The sequence below is a fragment of the Ipomoea nil genome, unplaced genomic scaffold (assembly GCF_001879475.1).
Source record: "Ipomoea nil cultivar Tokyo-kokei standard unplaced genomic scaffold, Asagao_1.1 scaffold2942, whole genome shotgun sequence".
Classification (NCBI taxonomy): Eukaryota; Viridiplantae; Streptophyta; class Magnoliopsida; order Solanales; family Convolvulaceae; genus Ipomoea; species Ipomoea nil.
In genome coordinates, this window is record NW_017619370.1 from 450,724 (window position 1) to 472,228 (window position 21,505).

The 21,505-nt window shown below is 30.9% G+C and overlaps 2 protein-coding genes across 4 annotated transcripts; one reads left to right on the forward strand and one right to left on the reverse strand.

Moving 5' to 3' along the window:
• The first annotated feature begins 2,293 nt into the window (after nucleotides 1-2,293).
• On the forward strand, nucleotides 2,294-3,238 carry LOC109162416 (chromatin modification-related protein EAF7-like). Its single transcript, XM_019311119.1, has one exon. The coding sequence runs from the start codon at nucleotides 2,294-2,296 to the stop codon at nucleotides 3,236-3,238; it is 945 nt and encodes a 314-aa protein (XP_019166664.1).
• Nucleotides 3,239-5,904: 2,666 nt separating this feature from the next.
• Nucleotides 5,905-15,978, reverse strand: LOC109162462 (serine carboxypeptidase-like 11). Of its 3 annotated transcripts, XM_019311164.1 has the most exons (14): nucleotides 15,797-15,978; nucleotides 15,547-15,692; nucleotides 14,293-14,369; nucleotides 14,075-14,200; nucleotides 13,868-13,970; nucleotides 13,444-13,481; nucleotides 13,271-13,363; nucleotides 12,008-12,067; nucleotides 9,988-10,134; nucleotides 8,745-8,810; nucleotides 7,806-7,924; nucleotides 6,335-6,448; nucleotides 6,202-6,247; nucleotides 5,910-6,122 (listed from the first exon to the last, which is right to left on the reverse strand). In XM_019311164.1, the coding sequence occupies exons 1-14, from the start codon at nucleotides 15,967-15,969 to the stop codon at nucleotides 6,039-6,041; spliced, it is 1,392 nt and encodes a 463-aa protein (XP_019166709.1). In that variant the 5' UTR covers nucleotides 15,970-15,978; the 3' UTR covers nucleotides 5,910-6,038. The 3 variants fall into 3 exon arrangements, with proteins under 3 accessions (XP_019166711.1, XP_019166709.1, XP_019166710.1); XM_019311166.1 differs by lacking the exon at nucleotides 9,988-10,134 and having other exon boundaries at nucleotides 5,905-6,122; XM_019311165.1 differs by lacking the exon at nucleotides 14,075-14,200.
• Nucleotides 15,979-21,505: the final 5,527 nt, after the last annotated feature.

The window sequence follows — 21,505 nt, forward strand, 5'->3', positions numbered from 1 at the left end:
TTTGTACAGAGTTTTACCCCAAAGAATAAAAGTGGTCAAATATTCCAAGGGAGAAGTTCATTCAAAATCCGGGTAACTCATATTGATGATCCGACCCGGTGCCACTACACATACCCTATTTAACCTAAAACTCCTCACCTACAAACCCTTTTCTTCCCTTATACGTTTCTCTGCGTCACCATTCTCCACAAGAGAACCATTTTCACTCATCTTCATTCCTCAAATTCTTCTACCTTTCCATCTCCAATCAAATGGCAAAGAAAACCAGATTAAACGCTTCCAACTAGGAGCCTGAAACCAGTATAAAGAAAGATCTCCCTTCCTACCTGATTACAAACGAACGATTTATTCGATCAAGGGAACAACTTGTGCTCTGTGGATTTGTGTGGGATGCCCATGGCTTTTGCCAACTTGTTCTTGACAAGGAGTTTGGAGAAAAATTCATAGCTTTGCTCAACGAATGTGGTCTTTACAACTTTGTCACCCACGTCTACAAGTTTTTCTTTGCACTGGATGTCACCTAGTTTTATCTCAATGCAAAGGTTTCTTCTGATGCTACGGCCATTACTTCTGAGGTAAACGGGACGGCAATATCTCTGACCAGTAAGGACATCCAAGAAGCCTTAAAGTTTCCAGAAAGAGATGATACTTACCACTCCAACTTCTCTCGGCACACTTTTGATCAACAGGCATTCTACGATAGCATCCGTAATGCCTACTCATCTAAAGAAATCGAATGGCCGTTGAAGAAAAAGTCCTTCAAACTCGATTATGAGTTTACAGTGGATATCTTCAACAAAATTGTAGAGCACAAGACCTCGGGGACGGATGATGTTTCGAAAGATAAACTAAAAATGCTCCATGCATTCCTGAATGGTTTTAAAGTTGATTGGTCGAAAGTTGTCTTCGACTTTCTAAGACTAAGCGTGACCTCTGGAAAGACGAAAGAAGGCGACATAAGGCGAAAAGTTGGTTTTAGATTTATGATTGGTCATCTCCTGAACCATAAAAGGGTCATTCTTAGAGAAGGGAGCCCTCCTGGTCCGAAGGTTTATCACATGAAGTCTAAACCTCCCGGTTATGACAAACAGCGAGCTTTAGAAATGGGAGTGACTATAGTTGTTCCAACTGCTCAACCTGAAAGGAAGTCAAAACGAAAGAAGGGATCTGATACTGAACAACCAGAGAAGAAGAGACAAAAGTAGATGGTGAAGGAATAGAAGAAATCAGTCTTGGTCGAAACAACCTCTAATCCCTCACCAACACATCTCCAAGTTGCACCACCCGCCAGTGATCCGAAAGAAGCGGCAAAGAAAAGAGCATTTGACAAACAAAAGTTTGTAATGAAACCTTCCTCGAAAACCCGAAAGATAAGTAGCTCTTCATCTAAATCAACTCAGACTAGGCAAACCTCAAAGGACAATAGTTATGAAGACGACAGTTAAGAAATCAGTCGAACCGCACAAGCCAAAGAAAGATTCAAGCCAACTCTTGAGAAGGCTCAAAGAAAACAATTAGAAGTTACCCCAAGTCCTGCTGCTCCTGAAAAACCATGTTCCAAGGAAAGAACGACTTCTCCCGAACATGTCGCTCAGGGGGAAGGAAGCACAAGCTGTCCACCAACAGTGACGCAATCTTCAGTTCTTAAACAAGCACTTGCCTTAGTCGGAAAGAACAAGGCATCTCTTGCACAAAAATCTGCTGAGCCAAAGATGAATGTAAATCTCCTCCCACAAGAATCTGGCTTGCCAGAAGAGACGAGAGAAGTGATCAACAAGCAAAATGACAATGTCCTTACACAAGAATCTACTGCAGCAGAACAGGTCGAAACGATTCTGACACAAGAACCTGCGGGAGTAGATAAGGACGAAAGTTTGCCACCTCCTTCAAAGGATCAGTTAAGTCTCCCACAAGAACCTGGTTACCAGGGGAGACGAGAGAAATGATCAATGTGCCGAATGCCAACCCTCATCCTTCACCAGATCAAATTCTTCAACAGACCATCACGGTTGACTTTCACCGAGTGTTGCAATGGCAAAAATGGCGAACCTCATCTCTCGATTCATTATTAGAGAGATTTGATACAATGAGGAATGAAGAGCTGTTTGCTCTTGAGTGGCTTGGAACTCAAGATTTCTATGATGTTATGCGAGTTAAAACCATCAATCCGACCTACTCATACAAGATGAGAAACAGGAATCTTGCGAAAGGAAAAGCCCTGATTAGTTTCGACATCTGAAAACTGCCACTTGATCCAACTTTTGAAGCCGAAGTAAAGGAACTCAGAGAAGCTATGCGACTGTCCAAGATCAAGACTGAGCTTGAAAAGCTGCATCAGAATGACCCCGAATGCAGTACGAGCAAGAAGAGAAAGACCAAAGATAGGCTCAGTGTTGAACTCCTCAATGAAGAAGTACGAAAAGATGATGCAAAAACCATGCAAATTGACAAGGGAAATGATGATGAAGGTGATCATGAACCAACTACAGACGACAAAGAGAATAACAATGATGTACCGCTTGAAGCAGGAGAACACGAGGAAGAGGAAGAAGATGAAAGAGATAATGAGGAAGAGAAAGAAGAAGACGAAGAAGAAGAGGGAAATAATGACACTGATCGGGACAACAGTGATGACGAAGCAAGTGATAAAGATAATGATGATGACGATGATCCTGATCACTCAGAAGCTAATGTAATACAAGACACCGTTCAGGAATCCGAAGGGAACTCTGAGCCACATAATGGTCACCAAGAAACTACACCTTGTGGTCAGAATGATCCTTCGAATGAAAAGCACGGCTCGAGTTTGAGATCAACTAGTGATGGCAAAACGGATGCATCACTTAGTGCGAGTCATAACAACTCCAGTCGAAAGGTTAGAAGTGTTCAAAACTCATATGCTATTGAGCTCTCACAAACTGAAGCAAGGGAAATTGTGTCACTTTTGAAACAACACCAAGAAGAGACTCGGTTAAGCTGTGAGTGGATACAAGCCAAACAAAAGCTTGACAATCAGAAACTTGATGACTTATCCATAAACATAAATCATGTTTTGGAACGTTTGTCCACAATCCAAACCAGTCAAGATACTCTGGGACTAAGTCAGCAAAATCAGCTTCTTGAAAAGATTATCAAAGAACAACATTCTCTCAAGCACACAACCTTCGGTCTCAAGGAGAGAGTTGATCTTGCATGCTCCAAAATTGACACCGCCAGTGATAACATCTTCAAATCTTGAAATTTGTCAGGGAAATAACCGTCGTGGCTAACAAGCTCTTGAAGTCCTATGACCCGGCCTATGATGATGCCAAAAAGGGGGGAAAGAGCAACAAGAAAGATGATGATGATGAGGACGAAAGCAGAAGAGAAGGCCCTCAAAACAGACAAGGCGAAAGGAAAGAAAGAGAGGATCATACCGAAATTTCAACAATTATACCTCCTCGTGCCTCCAAATCAAGCCAACCACCTCCCTCGAGATCCCATCACCACTCCTTAAGGCCCCGACAATCCTATGGCTTCAAATCTGATTACATATTTCAGGGATTCACACACATAGAAAAGAAAAACCTTCGTCAAAGATTGAAGCGCGACAGTTTGGTACATGGATGCTACACGAAACTTCTTGAATTACAAGGAATATGAGGAAGGAAGTGGAAAGAGATTTGAAGGTCGAAACATGCCTACCTGGTTAAAGAAGAAAGATAACTACACAAGACAAGAGTATCAAAGGAAGAAAAATGCAGAGATTAATCGAGCAAATGACAAACTTCGTCTTGAACAAGAAGAAGCCGAGAAAGAGAAAGAACAAGATATCATCTACTTCCAAGAGATACAAGAAAAAATATGGGATGTCTCAACAGTTGGAAAAGATGCTGATCCAGGCACAAAGTACAATGTCGTGTTCAAAATACATGAAGAATTAGGCAAGAATTATGTGGAAGGAATGAATTTAATTGAGCTCGTGTCATGGTGGAATCTCAACGTTGTTCCTGGACAGAACGTACTTGAAGCCTACACTAACTACATGAACTATAATCTATCATAAAAGTATGCCGAATTGGCTCGATCCAATCCTGTCCGAACTTTCATAAGCCAAATCAACAATGACCTAAAAATTCAGAAAATGCTCAAAGATCAGAAGGCTCAAGAAGACAAAGAAAGAGAGGAAGCAGCGTTGCAGAAGCAGAAACTTTTGAATATGTAATTGCTTTGATAAGAATTTTTGTAACCGAATGATTTTCATTATGAAATATGTCTCTTTGCAGGTTATATTGTGTATTGTTTTCAATTATCCTTTAAAAGACTTTTTGTAAACTCTTCTTTAAGGCTGCTTTGTAATGAAAATCCTTTAACGGATATCTTTCAGCCTAATAACAAGAGTATAGGTTTTGACATCATCAAAAATTGGGAAATTGTTAGGAACAATTATATTTAGATTTTGATGATACCAATCTCACTAGGATCGTAGACCCCTCTTTTTAAATTTCTTTTTCTAAGAACTTTCGTGTTGGATGAAAGCTATAGCAACTCACCATGTGATTCGGTTAAGTAGCATACATACACGAATCTGAGTTGTGTTTAGTAGTTTAGGTCTACGAGAAGAAGTGAAGAAAAAGAGAAGACCGAGAGAACAACATAGACCGAAAGATGGAAGGGTCTAGCTCTCGTGTAAACATCAAATGATAAAGAAAATCATTTGATCAGCAAAGACAACGAAAGATAAAGACAATCTTTCGTATAGCTCCCCCGAGACCATTAAGTCTAAGACATACTTAAATAGACAAATTCAATACACAAGAAAAGATCGAGAATGTTGTATATGTCTCACAGTTGGGCAATCATCCTAGACAAAAGGAGTCCTAGGAATGATATTCACATAATCAAGGAGCATAAAATGAGTAGTACTTCTTGTCAGAGAAAAAGGACAAAAACCACAATGTTTTTTGACAACAACGGCTACACAGTACAGCCGCATTAAATGCTCCATGCCCAATCGTTTTTACACACTGGTTAATAGGTTTGAAATTCATCTCCCTCCAACGGATGAATTTTTCCTCACCTATAAATACCCCTCTTCATCACCAAAGAAGATGCTAGTTGTTCAACTGATTCTATCCTAAGAAAAGCTCTTCAAACAAAGATCACCTTAAAAAGCTTTTCGTAACTAGTGTTTGTGATTGTGAAATTTTCAAAGAAATTCATCCAGATTCATACTTCACAATCCTCAAAGAAGTTTTGCATTCTTATAAGAAGATTCATCCGATCATCAAGTCAAGACTTCAAGCTGTTGGAGAAACACATCAACACCATCCAACACTCAACTCTGAAGAAGAAGTTGATAAAGGCGGAGTAAACTCTAGGAGTTGAAAAACCTTCCAAGTAGCTGTCCAGCTTAGTGATCAAGGAAGCAAGCTTGAGTAGTTTGTACTATGAGTGATAGTGTAAACCCTTTCACGAGTTGCGAAAGAAGAGTGAGGAGTAGGCTTAGTTAATAGCCGAACCACTATAAAAATCTCTCTCTCCATCTCTCTTTACTTTCGTGCAACTATTATCTGGCATTGCATGCATAACGACCACATATTAAACTTTCATAACAAAACCGTGCAAAGTTCATCTTAAAACAAACATTGGATTTCCGCTGTGCATAACCCCGAAAGGAGTTTAGTTTGAAAAATCGATTAGAGTCTATTCACCCCCCCCCCCCCCCCACCCTCTAGACTCTCTTTCGACCCTACCGGGACCAACATGATTGATTATTACTTATGAGAAAAAATTATAATATATACTTATGATAAAAAAAATGTTATGCTTTTGATTAAAAAATGTAATACTTTTAAGAGAAAAATACATTTTTTAGTCCCTCATGTTTTATTGTTGCAATGTGCACCCCTAACTCTTTAAAAAAGTTACGATTTTAACCCCTTGATCAACTAACTTCGTTAGAGTATATGCAAGAATTCAAAATAGAACTCTAGTACAATATTTTTTTTATTTAAAAGACACGTGCAAAGATATATTTTACCATAGTTATACAAATTTTAAAGTTTTTCATAAGATATCCATCTTTTAAACATGATGAAGCATTCAAGGGGCGTGTATACTGGAGCAATGTGGCCCGATCCCTGTTACAAAATATGAAATTAGGCTTATACACAAACAATATATCTTGAACTAGTAAACAAAAGATGAGTAAATTATCACCTTGATTTTGGCATATGTCATGTTGTTAGAGAAGGTCCTTGTATAGCTACATGACAATTGAATGATTTTTGTTAGTTTTTCTTATACTTCATATATATATCATAATAAATCTATAGTGTATTTTATAACATACCCAACAATTTGATTGTTCATAAACCATGGTCGCCAATCATCAATTATAGAATAACCCAATGACTTTGTCCATGCTTCAGTTGAAAGTGAGCATACAAACAAATCATGATCCCCACTGAAAAACATAAAACTTTTACTTTAATTTAGATTAGTAAAAATTAAAACAATCTTTAAGTAAATATATATCTTGAACATATCTTGCAAATGTTGGTCATGCATGTGAGATATTAAAAATTTTAATATAACAAGTACAACAACCAAACTATAATATCAAAATTAATTACATCATATTTAAATAAAAGTAAATTCTATAATGTCGAAAAATACCATGGCTACTAGTATGAAAAGAAATGGGAAATTACTAGTTGATCACATCTCTTCTGATTGTATAGATTTGATGATTGATTGACTTAGCAATAAAGTTTTGTATGATTTTTACATTTTTTTTTTGTCTTTATAGATTTTCTAGGAATAAAGAATTACACTTACAGTTCATTTAGAAATACGAAAACTATTTCATAGAAAATAATTTTTAAAAACGACTCATTCTTTGAAAAATAATTTTATTTTTTAATGTTTAGTTAAAAGTCAAATTTTTTTTTTTTTTTAATTTGGTTGAATGTCAAACTTTTGCAATTTTTCTGTTTCTTTCTTTTTAAACAGTTATTTCTTATAAAATATTTATTATTTTAATAATTATAATGATGATTATTTATATTAAACAAAAATTATAAATTACATATATAATACTTATAAAGATTAATTATTATTATAATAATAAGATATAATAGATAACTTTTAACTTATAAATTATTATAACTAAAAGAATACATAACTCCTTTCAAAAAAATAAAAAATAAAAACACATAACTTGAAGAAAAGATTTTATTTTTTAGGATGTTGGTCGGGCTTGTCCAAGATTTTTATCGTTTGGCTTGGTCCAACCCGACACATATTTAATTAGGCATTGATAAATGTATATAATAACTTTGAACTAAAGAAATGATGAAAAAATACTTTTTAAAATTTTTTCGTCCAGGCCAGCCCAAGAATTTTATTGTTTGGTCAGATCACGCCAGAGTTATATTTAATCAACCATTGATAAATATAATGAGTCTAAACTAAAAAAATTAAATAAAGAAACTTAAATGTTTTTAATTTATTTAGGTTATGGGTTGCTCCAGGGTAAGATTTTCAGTTCTCGTAATTGTTCCAACCCAACCAAACCCATATTTTAACTAGACTAGTTTGTTCCAATTCAAATAATTACCAAATAGATGACGGGCTAACCAAGTAGTTGAGTGCGAGATAGGAATCTAAAAAAATGTCTTCGAAGTAAAACTCTTGGCCGGAATGTATTTTCTGTCAAAATGAATTACTTTTCCTTTGACTCTAATGAATATTTTTTATTGATAGTCAAAGAGTAAATAAAATTAGACTTGACAAGTCATATTATATTTTAATTTGCAAACCTGTATATTAGAGATCTGTAACCTTTCATACTAAGGATTGCATAATATGGTCGGCTGTCGAGCACAGTTCTGTTAAATGGCAAATCATCTCTGCATTGCACCCACTTTTCAATGCTTCCCTGTATCCACAATTCAAGGACAAAAAGTTTTCAGAATTTGCTGGGTAAAATCTTAGAGTAGTAATTTTAAACTTGATTTATCATTTTTCGAAAATATGAATTAAATAATTTTTTTCCCGATAGAAAATCAACATACTAATTATATTACTTAATTTGAATTTTTTTTAATTATAAAATTTATTAAATATTTTTAATATGAATTAAATTAATTAAATTTGAGTTTTTTCCAGTACTATATATTTTTGAGAAAACTCTCATCATACTAGAGAAAACTCACAATATTTTCAACCTAAATATATATCAATAGATTTGGAAGGCTTAAACACATTATTTTCGAATAAATACACATGAATTTTTTGCATTGAGCTAAATATGCAATGTCCAAACCCTTGTTGTTTTAGTGAAAACTCATATTGTTTTTCCCAAAATGCACCTAGAAAGACAAAACAAAAACAAAACAAAAAAAAAAAAAAATGCAAACACACATAACTTTGGATAAATATGCATGTTTTATTCCTTCAAACTTTTACTTATTTACAAAAATGCTGCACCCTTTATTTTTAATATATTAATACTAGATCTCCATCAGTCTAAATTTTCAGTTGGACGGTTGAGATTTATACTCATTTTACATATAAACAATTATTTTTATGTGATCCACTCACATTAGTTTTAAAAAATTAATCAAAAAAATTTTACTCCATTATACTATATTAAAACAGTGCTTGTAAATAAATGAACACTTGTCATGTAACTTATATAATAAATTAAAATTTAATAAAACCATTTTAACCATTCCAGTTATTAAGATAACATTTACCTTCCGTATATGGAGGGCCTCTTGAACGCTATCATCATTAGCCCAAAGAGATATGAGTTCCTGACCCTAATATATTGCACATTGTGAGAATGCCATTATTTCAAATTCATATCATAATTAAGAACATTAATTTATTCTTTGGAAAAACTAAGATGCAAGAACACCTACTATGAGTTGAAAAGGGAGTATAATATTGAGGGGCAACCTCAACCAAGTTGGTTGGAATGTATGTTGACTTGATAACCACAAGGTTACAAGTTCGATTCCTAATGAAGTGGTTTATTGGGAATGAATGAACATTCAAAAAGTAAATATGTAATACATTAAAAATGAACATGTATGTCAATAGTCCACGGTATAAACTTCTTGGTTAAGCCCATTACACGAGTTTTTCTAGTACGATATATTTATCTTGTGTGGTTCCTGAACTATTATTATATTATACATGAGTAAGGTTTGCACACACCTCAAAGTAGCAGTTGTAGGTTTGTCACTAAAAAAAGGAGTATAAAATTAAAAATTGTACATTATTAATTAAAAACTATTTGATAAGTAGAAATTTAATTGGTTTAGAATGAAAAGTTATTTATGGATCGGAAGGGAAAAAGGTTTTTTTTTTTTTTTTCTCGCACAAATATTCGTGATTAGTTATGTCAGTCACATAGTCAAAGGGAAAAAGGGGTTTTTTTTTTTTTTTTTCTCGCACAAATATTCATGATTAGTTATGTCAGTCACATAGTCAAAAGTTACAAGTCTTTTATGAGTAACAAGTAACTTGAAGTCACTATCTTAGGGTATGTATTAAATAAATCTCATCTCGTGACCTTAACCGGTAAAGGATTATAAAGAGGTAAATTAACATAAGTTTCTCATAGTTAATTTATCGGTTCAAGCCAAAAAAACCAATAGATTATATTACTTCTGTTGGGAGTTGAATTTGTGACATTGTAGTTATCAAGTCACCAATCTAGTAGACTTTTTAGGTTACTCCGAAAGTTGAAAGTCTTTTACTAGTGCAGTGAACCATCTTATCAAAGTAACTAATTAGATCCTTCCAAATACTCTATCGAGCCGGGGTGTGACCTGTGAAAGTCTTTAGAGTTGGGGATTCAACCTTTTGGGAGAAGAAAAGAACTAATTACAATTTACAAATTATTAAGTGATCACAATCTCGTTTCTTTATTGAATATTAAGAGTAGTTTTATAATAAATAAGTTTTTAAAAAACATAAGATCTTACATACCTTACATAAGAAAAAAGGATCTAAGGCATGTACATTGAAGCCACGGAACCTTTTAGCAACAGAGCTCTGTCCATATGAGGCACCAATTTCGTTTCGCCCAAAACAATTTGTCTCTAAAATATTTTGCGGAAAATTTACTAAAGTCAACTGCACATTAGAAAGCACGCCCCATTAAAATTTTTTAAGGAAAAAAAAAAAAACCCGCACACAAACACACACTCATACATACATACATACATACATACATATATATATATATATATATATATATATATATATATATATATATATATATATATATATGAAAATTTGATGTGAATAATAAAAATATTATATGCTTTAAAAAATGGTGAAAATAGTCAAAATACATTTGTAACTTTAATAATTAATCTTGTAATTGATTGAAGATGTATCACTTTATATTTTGTGACTTTGCCCTTATTGATAACACAATTAGCTTATCAGTCAATTTTGATTTATTTGATCACTATTAACTGTTTGACTTTTAAACAATTAATATGAGTGTTTAATTAATTAGTTTTTTGTAACAACTTATTGTTCCTAAATGCTAATATTCAAAAAGTTGTTCAAAACAGCTTTTTCGATTAGCTTTTTGAGAAAGTCATTTTGCATGTAATCAGCTATCACCTAACAGCTAATTTATCAAACATTTTTCTACAATCAACTAATGATATGAACTAGTCAAACTCACTAACTCAATCAGCTAACACCATTTGACATTTTTATGATCCAGGTATATGTATTAGCAACTGCATGCATATATGTAATTATGCATAAATGATTGTATAATTTATTTGTCCTGGATTTAAACAAAAAAATAAATAAATAGAAAACTGTATTTTATAAAATTCAAAACATATTGGCCCTGTTTGGTAAATGGCAGTTAGTTGTTAGCTGATTGGGTTAATTAGAAGTATAACTAGTTAATAACATTAGCTGATTGTAGAAAGTTGTTTAATAAATTAGTTGTTAGCTGATAGTTGTTTGGTATAAATTTTTTTTTTTCTTCTCAAAAAGTTAATTGAAAAAGTTGCTTTGAGTAGCTTTTTGAATTTTAACATTTTGGAGTAGAAAAAGCTAATTAGCCAAACACTTATATTTTTAAATCAAATTAAACAACTAATAGTGGTCAAATAAGCTAAAATTGACTATAGGCTAACTATTTTACCAAACATGACCATAATATTTTTATAAAAAATGCAGTTAGTCAAAGGTGTTTAATAAAGTTAGCTAAACTCTGACTAATAAGATTTTATAGAGAAATTAGTAGTCATGTGTGAACTTATAGACTAATCTTAACTATTTAAGATGGTCAAGGCTAAAAACTTAAGGAAAAAAATATGATTGACATTTTTGCAATTATGAGGTGCATTTAGAAGATGCTTGATAGTGAATTCAAGAATAAATTCAAGATCTATAATATTGAACGTACGTACTCCTGTGGACACTAAGCTACTAGTTATCCATGGATTCAATATGAAGCGTTTCCAAATACACCGTCATAACTATGAGAATGCAATCATGTTCTTTTTCCTCATTTTTCATAAATTTTTAGCTCTTGGTCTGATCATCTTAGATGAATTGATGACATTAATATGCACATTCTTACAGGACAGCTAGTTATACACACACGCACGATGCACGAAAATTTGTGTCCAATAATAAAATACTAATCATATTAAAATTATTTAAGCTTTTAAATTTCAATTATCTTTTAAAAATTGTGAATTCATCTCATCTAAAAGAATCAATAGCTAAAAATAAATATAAAAAATATAAGCTCAATTTTATAAATATTACAAAATTTTTAGATTTAAAGTTTATAATACTTATAAAACTGACACCCTATTTTTTTTCTCCAAACAATTGATTAATCTAATTAATGAATAAAAGTAATTTATATTTTTTTACCGCGGAAGTATTGTTCTCACTTCAATGTAACCTTATATATGTAAACACTAGCACGTGAGATGAGAATGTAATTAAAATCATTACTAACCTGTCCGATTTTAAGGAAATTCAACAGACAAATGAGATTCCCTCCACATTCCTGGTATGACTGCTCGTGAATGTAATTAAACCATTAGAACGCAGTTAACATATTCCTGAACCACACTTGTATACAACCATTTCACAGATCTTAATTTATGAGACATGTCGAATTTACAATAGTTGTTTATTGTTTATGATAGAAACCATAATATTTATTAAAGAAAATTTTAATACCAATTTGAAATAAATAAGTCATTACTTATAATAGATATTGTATTATTTATTTGTGAAATTGTGATAAATAGGGTAAAATAATTGTTACTAATAATAAATATTGTTATACTTATAACTGAAATTGTGATACTTACAAAGTATAATTCTAATGTAAATATTGTAATATTTATATATGAAATGTTACTTATGAAAGAGTTTGTAATACTTATTGTAGAAAATTTAATACTAATTTGAATTAAAAATAAATAGTTACTTATGTTAGATATTGTAATACTTGTAAAATTGTTATATTATTTATGGAAAAATTAATTGTTATTGATGATAAATACTGTGAAACTTATAACTAAAATTGTGATATTGCACACTCAGTTATCTACAACTTGATTTGTCTCACGAATCCTCACACAAATTTTTGCTTACTCATATATATAAATCTAGGAAATCATAACAATATCAACTACTGAAATATCACACTTTTTAAATTTATTTTTAATGTTCTATAGAAGTTGCGTGAAAACTTAATTATTAATCAAAAGGAAGCAAACTATTAATAGTTATACAATGATATAAAATAGGCTATGAAAATCAACACTAACTTATTCTACAGAATAGGAAAATAACCAATAAACACTGAGTCAAAATTAATATAAATAATTAATCCTCAATATATTCCATATTCTGGTGTTTTTTTTTTTTTTTTTTTGTGGTATATAAGTATATTTTGTAATTTAACAAAATTAAATTAATTTCATTGATTCAGTAGTCAAATTACAAAAACCACCATTTTTTACTATTTTAATAGTTGACATTATAAAATTTCTCATAAATTTAGATTTTAGAAAATACTTCACAATAGTTTAAATAATAGCAGTTCTATAACAAGAAATAGACAGTAACATTTTAAATAACTATAATTTTAATAAAATTACAAATATTTTATTGACCTTATTACTTATAATAGTAGGCACCATACATTTTTAACGTTGTAAACTTGTCCACAAATATAATACATAAAAACAAATTAAAGAATAAATACCTTATATATTTCGTCGGGAATAAGATCTAATCCACGAGTCATTTGGATAATATAACCGATTGGATATGTGAACGCATTACCAACGAAGTAACCCTAATGCAACGAAACTTGCAAGACCTTAAGATCATATATGATTGAAATAAAATATATTAATACTTGAAAATTTTACCAACCTTAAGATCAATGTGTGGATTAAGTCCTATATTAATCCCTGTAAATTAACAAGAGGGTAATAATCTATCATGGAGTGGCAATTGTAGAAGTGAAAAGTATTGCGAAACCTAAAATTGGTTTTGCTTGTTTTATTTGATACATTTTTAATTTATTATGCCTTTTATGGACCACAACAACTATAAAAGAATATGCGGGAAGCAGATTTCAAGTTCAACTCCTCATGGGATCGAGCCGTCTATTGGTCTTTTTGGTTTAAGCCAGTCAATTATGTGCAACTTAGACTAGTTTACCTCTTTGTGGTCCTTTGTCAACTTGAGTCATAAGGTGGGCTTCACCATATGCATAGCGCTAGCGCACATTCAGATGGCGACTACTTTCTTTCAGGTAAATCAAAGTTATAAACGAATATTCTTAATAACTTACCATATGATATTGCATTAACAACCATTGGAACAGTGACACCAGAAAATGAGTCCCCACCAACATAGAACGAGTTGGATTGATATTCAAGATGATCCGCTAACCACTATAGATCGACTAATTCAAGTATTAGTGAGTCGAAGTAAATGCAATTATTACATTATGTGTGTGCACCCATGCCTATCACAATGAAAATTGAAGAGTGATTACCTTGCGAAGAAATTCAGCTCCATGATCACTCGTTTCTTCACTATTTGAAGTATAATTAACTTTGGAACTTTTAGCATATGAAAATCCCGTTCCTACTGGTAAATCTAGGAAAATAAAACTTGCAACCTAGTAATTTTATGCACATCATATATTAGCTAACTGAAATTGACTTTTAACTTTCATCAATGGTGTTTTTATAAAAGCACAAACTAGAGTACCTTTGTCCATGAGTAAGGATTCAACGACAATGTAGGTAAGGCGCCGTTATTCTTCGGTAGATCAAATAACAATGGTCCTGTGCATACAATTAATTTATTTTATAACACCATCAAACTTTTATTACTTTATTAATTTTTTAAATTTTATCATTTGTAGTCTATAACACCATCAAACTAAGAATTCTACAAAATATGAAGAAGTACTATCCAACACTTAATTATATTACAAAAGAGTTTAAGATTTCATGAGAAAAAATGATCAAATTATTTAATTTAAATCTCTGGTGTCAATTGATATAAGTGCCTGTATTACATTTTTCTTTAGAAATATTATACATTCCTATATAAGTAATAAACATTTTATTTCTTATTAGCATAGTTGAAAAAATCTCTAGGCGCTCCTTGGGCGCCTAGCGCCCGTGTATTTTTTATTTTTAAAAAATTCGTTTATTTTTTTTTTCGTTTTTAAGACTTGATCATTATAAACTATTTAATACTTTAATAGTTAATACTAAAATATTAAATATTAACCTAAAAATATCTAGATTTTGAACAATTTAGGGTTATTTCACTCAAACCAATGTTGTTTTGAGTGAAATAACCCATTTAAAAATGAAGAGAACAATAGCTAATTGGTCAAATAGGCGACCTAGTTGGTGTCTAGGAGGCCTAGTCGTAGCCTATGCGACGCTAGCTTATGCAGCCTAGCCGGCCAGCGCCTAGGTGACCGGCGATTAATTGGTGCCTAAGCAGAATTTTTACAACACTGCTTATTAGCATTACATTTTTCAGTATAAGTATTACATTTTCACCGTGACCCGACCCGTCTCACGAACAAGGATCCGTGAGACGGCCTCACACAAGTTTTTGCTATTTATTTATTATTTTAAATATAGGTACTTATATCATTTTATTATATATTTCTTTTCTATTTTTTAACAAATCAAACAATGTAATAACACTTCTATTCTATTCCTTCTTTGTTTTGTTCATTTTGAAATCCTATTCTTATTCTCTCTATTTTCATTCCATGAACCAAACTTCCATTTAGTATTCAGTATAACTCCAATTACTTTTGAGTTATACCCGGTGGTACCACCACCCTATAATTTCTCAATAATTTATAATTATATCCATTCTTATAATTAATATATTTATACTATAATGTAATAATACCCACCTAATATCCAAACTGAATAATACCCACCCACCCATGCACCCCTGATAATATTTAAAAATAAAATAAAATCTCACCCAACTCTTGAGTTAGTGCAAACAAAGAAGAGCAACCCGGGCCACCAGAGATCCAAAGCATGATAGGATCAACATTGTGATTTGATTCTGACTTTACAAAATAGTAAAAAAGCTGGACATCCTCCGATTCTCCAATACCGATATAACTAATCACAATCATAAAATTAAAACACGTTCAACTCCCAATCAAATTTTAAATATTTGAAAAAAAGATATATATCTACTTAATTTGCAAAGATCAAAGTTGTACCCGGTTTCAAGTTCAAATGGAAGAGGACCAAACCCTGGGAGATACTCCACCTTAGAGCGTGCTGCTGCTAATGCTAAGGAAACATGTGAAGAACAAAACCCTAAAACTAGGACGACTGTCGCAAAAGGAAGAGAAGTGCAGCATCTTCGTCGCAAAAGATTTGCCACTGCCATTTCCGTCAAATATAATTATCGCTGATAGCTAGCTTAGCTTGTTGCTCTTTTATACAAACAAAAACATTTAGTGACGGATGTCGGCTGGTTCGAAACTAAACGATAAATTTTATTAATACGGATTAGTTTGCTTCTTCCGCTAAGTTAGTTATCCGAAAACAATATTAAAACGGGCAGGTCATCCGATGTTTGCATAATATGTATATATCATATATGCAACTGTTAGGTTAGTTACAAGTTGAAGTAAATGGCCAAGTAGCTACTTACTGAGTAACGTACTGACTCATTTCTCTTTATATATAACAAAAATATTTTATATAATTCTATTATATATTACAAAAATATTTTATTTTATTTTATTTTAATGTCAAGAACATAATCATTATATTGAAAAAAAATTGTTTTATATTTAATTCTATAAATTGTACTTATATATATAAAAAAGGATGATTTATATTTTATTACACATATTTGTTTAAATATTTAAGCAATATTTTGGTTTCTAGAAAATATTAAATTTTCATCTCGAGAAAATGATTATATATATATATATATATATATATATATATATATATATATATATATATATATATATATAATACGGTTCAAATGTGGAAGGTGTACTCATGTGCAGGGCCGGCCCTAGGGCATGGGCAGGCTGGGCCCTTGCCTAGGGCCCATCCCTAGAGGGGTCCCATAAACTAAGATATAATAATAATATATTGTATATTATATATATTACTTAGTATATATTAGAAAAAAATATTTAATTATTTTTGACTTAATGAATTCTTATGGAAGTCGAATAGATGGAAGATTCAGGAAGAACAGAAGAAAAGAGGCATCAACGTATCGCAAGTCGCAACCATTCAATACCTCTACGCCACAGCAACGGTTCAATTCCTCTCAAGGAGTTATTAAAAGTCCATAAGCTAAATAAGAATAGGCAATTGAGTGAATCGACAATCTACTTTCATAATCCACAAATAACAAATCTTCTCTGCGGTCAGCCGGTACTGACTCTGTTCGCCGCGCCTTCACCACTCCGGTCTACCATTGTAATTTGCAAAGGTATTTTAATTTTTATGATTTGAGATTTTCTTTTTTTTTTTTTTTTTTTTTTTTTTTTTTTTGAAAGCTATGATTTGGGAATTAGGCTGTATTGTGAACTGTATTGTTGAAAAGTCTATGATTTGGCCATTTGGGAATTGAGATTTGCATAATTGTAGAATGCACTGCATTAGGAATTTGTAGAATTCTGGTTTCTGAAAGCTCTATAATTTATTTAAGAAGGATAATTTTTAATTGGGATTTTCATGACTTAGTTTGCAGATTAAATAATTATCCATTTATCCAGAATTCTAAATTCTTAATTGTTAATTGAAATATTGAATAAGCTGTATTGTTAATTGAATAAGCTGTATTGTTGTATTTGTTCCTTCTCAAAGTAAAATGGCATCTGTCAAAAGTAATTTTTTGGTTTAATTTACTAATTACTTTGCTGTAGTGATTCATATTGTCTCTTTTTAATCTTTGTGGATTGCTCATGTTGAATGTTGATGTCCAAATATTAATGGAAATTTATTTAGAATTAATTGGCCTATATGTTATAATTTCATTTATTTATGCAAAATATTAATCTTTATTTTTGCAGGGATTGAATGACATGAATATTTTTGTATTTAAAACAATTGTTGAAAATTTTCTAATCTTATTTCATGTTATTTGACATCATGATTTTATTAGTATTATTAAATTTAAATTTAAATTATACATATAGGGGCCTTTTTTTCAATTTCGCCCCGGGCCTATAAAATGTTTGGACCGGCCCGGCTCATGTGCGAACCTGAGGTGAGATGAGACTCGTGAGAGCCATTGATCTTCCGAGCCCCTTAGAAGGATTGGAGAATAAAGGAAGACAATATTATATTTGGTACATTATTAAAAAATAGTAATTGTCCCGTGCGATGCATGTATTATTATTAATTTAACAAATTTATCAATTAAATTTTTGACATCCTCTAAATTAGTAAAGAAAGTAATGATTGTGGAAACAGAAAAATGTACTTGAGTTCTTGAGCTCAGAATTAGTTTGATTAAAAATGTAAGTATAACTATACAATGTAATATTTAATATTTTTTAAAAATTTAATTATGCTATTATTATGTTGATTTTAAAGTTTATTGTTACTTATATTATTATTTGAATTACCTGGACTATGTGGTTTAATGGTACCCGAGTTGGACTTTCATTTGGAAGATTATGCGTTCGAGCTTCAGTGGAGGCGTTATTGGTTTGGTTCTTTGTGTTTCAGTAGGTTGAGAAAGTATATGAACAGATACTACAATGGAGGCGTGGCGTTATTGGTTTGGTTCTTTGTGTTTCAGTAGGTTGAGAAAGTATATGAACAGATACTACAATGTAATAGAGCCAGTAACTAACGTATAAAAATAAAATAACAATGTAATAGAGCCAGTAACTAACGTATAAAAAATAGAATAACAGGCGATATTTGTCGAAAATCTCCACAAAAAACTTATTCATTTGAAAAAGATTATTTATGTAAGAACTATATTTATTTTATATCTAATTTCTCCTCTTTATATATGTGGAGTCAAATTGAGGTTTAAATGAATATATATACACAAATTATATTAAATATCTAACTTTACCAATAAATTTGAACATGATAAACTTTTTTTCCGTACTTCATGATGCGTTAATATATATAGAGATAGAGCTATAATAATACAATATAATTTATAAAATATAAATACAAACAATAACTTCAAAAAAAATATGTATAAATACATCTACCCACACAATTAATGCATTCATACTTGCTAATCTTGTTTCTATCAAAATGCATTCACACTTTGGAGGGAAAAATTTTGTGGCTAGATTCTGCTTTATTATATATATAACTAGTTTTTTACGCGCATTGCGTGATTGGGATAATGCCCAATATTTTTTTTAATAAGTACTTTAAAGTAGAGTAAATACCCAAAATAGTCCCTCGACTCTAGCTAAATTCACAAGTTGGTCCTCGACTTTCAATTTCAACCAATTAAGTCCTTAACTTTGTAATTTTAACACAATTTGGTTCCATGTCTAATTGACCGTTTGTTGCCTGTGATTTTTGAGGATATATATGCGATTTCATGCTCCATCGTCAATTTTTTAAGGTTCTGGTTGCATTTCCAGACCGCACTGTTACACTTAAATCCACTGCCAAAAAGCAATCTACCAAATCCGGTCGCCTTTCTTCATCCTCCCTTTGGATTCAATGTAGTTGAGTTCGTACCAGAGCGAAGAAGACGACGTGTTTCCACACTAGTGCAACGTCATCCTGGAGGCCTCCACGTGCTTCGACGAGAGCTGAAGGTTCTTCTGGAGATCATCGATCACGGTCAACAAATGGTCAAATAGATGGAGGACCAAATCGTGTCAAAATTACAAAGTTAAAGACTTAATTGGTTGAAATTGAAAGTCAAGGACCAATTTGTGAATTTAGCTATAGTCGAGAGACCATTTTGGGTATTTACTCTTTAAAGTATATCAAGGCAAGATTATATTGGAATTGTTCATGCATAGATAATTGAATGTTAAATTTGCATATTTAAATAGGCAATTTTAAATTTACAAATGCAAGATAATATAGTCAAGATTGATTATAATTGTTAATAAAATAATTGTATAGGTATGGTTGAAACCAAATACGGGACATAAGGAGAGCAAATAAAAATTAGGGCATAAAATATTAAATATATACTAATATTGAAGAGCTAACTTCTGATTGCCAAACAAGGATATTGCGAGATAGTTTCTCACTTCAATTTGTTGTGTGATTTGAATACTCATTTTGTCAATATTTCCCCCAAGTAGTTACTATGATTGGCATTATTTTTTTTTTTTAATTTTTTATTTTTTAAAACAATTATTGTTATTATTATTATTATTATTATTATTATTATTATTATTATTATTATTATTATTATTATTACTATTATTATTATTATTATTATTATTATTATTATTATTATTATTATTATTATTATTATTATTATTATTATTATTATTATTATTATTATTATACCCTTATGTCATTTTACATGTTAATCTAAACAGTTAATTTTTTCAAATATCTTTTTACCAACTGTTGATATAATTCGTTGGTCAAATTCGCTAATATAATCCGATAACGCTAACTGCTAACTGCTGATTGTCAAACAAGGACGTTGCGAGGTAGTTCTCACTTCAATTTGTTGTGTGATTTGAATACTCTCTTTGTCAACAAATCCCTTAAGTAGTTAATATGATTGACTTTATTAATTATAATTTTTTAATTTTTTCATGGTATTAATAAAATACTTGGTAAATAAATATATAGCATTATTTTGTATTATAACTTTGATATTTAATTAAAAAATAGTGTACAAAAAAAATAGATAATAGACAATGTAGTGAATATAATCAATTGATAAATTTGAATGTAAAGAATTTTTACATTGGAGAAATATAAAGACAATATAACTAATAAAATTATTTCTTTTAATTAATTTATTGATAATGAATATTTTTTTTTTAATAAAGACATTGTAGGGACAATGTAGCGAATATAATCAATTGATGAATTTGAATGCAAAGAATTTTTATATTGGAGAAAAATAAATACAATATAACTAATGAAATTATTTCTTTTATTTAATTTATTGATAATGAATAATTTTTTTTGAATAAAGACATTGTAGACACATAATTCTAAATTAAAGAAATGCATATGTATTATTTTTTGTTGTAGATACTACATTATTATTTTAATTTAATAAGAGTAAAATAGAGTACTAATTATGCCAACTTTGATTGGGATGAGGTTCGAACCTAAAACCCTTATTAAAATCAATGAGTAAGTTAACGGTGAACTAACAGAAATTAACGGAAAATATAATATTTAACGGAAAAGTTAACGGATAATCATATTCATTAAGGATAAATTAGGAAATCTTAAGGAAAAATTAAAATCTGATCAATCTGAACCATTCATTTGATTAAAAAATTTGACCACCATTTTTTCTACCCATTATAGGCCTAACTCTCTTGGGCTCTTATTAGTATAGTAGATAGTAGATATAAAGAAGATAAAGATAAAGATAAAGATAAAGATAAAAAGATATAAAGATATTACACTATTTAAATAAACTAGTATTTTCACCCGTGCGATGCACGGAATGGATTTGTTATAATATTTTAAGAATATTTGGATCAATATACAATTATATAAATTATAACATCGAATATTATATAATGTAATTGAAGAATTGAGTTGTATCGACTGTATTTTATGATTTTATCCTTGCTTGAATTCGAGCAAATAATTGCCCAATTAATAGCCAATATGTAGATGTACGCATCCGGTGCTGAAACTTTACAGATTTTATATATCAGTGTTTATGATTTGTATTAAGTGACAAATTTGGTCGTTGTCTAGCAACTCAGTTGTATAAATCATTTGCGATCCTAATTTATTTGTATGGA

Bases quoted from the DNA above. Each gene is read 5' to 3' on its own strand.
- LOC109162416 (XM_019311119.1), top strand. From the start codon at position 2,294: ATGCGACTGTCCAAGATCAAGACTGAGCTTGAAAAGCTGCATCAGAAT.
- LOC109162462 (XM_019311164.1), bottom strand. From the start codon at position 15,969: ATGGCAGTGGCAAATCTTTTGCGACGAAGATGCTGCACTTCTCTTCCT. The intron at 13,364-13,443 runs GTTGGTAAAATT...TCGTTGCATTAG, and splicing joins ATCCACACATTGATCTTAAG to GGTTACTTCGTTGGTAATGC. The intron at 6,248-6,334 runs GTATGTTATAAA...ATTGTCATGTAG, and splicing joins ATGAACAATCAAATTGTTGG to CTATACAAGGACCTTCTCTA.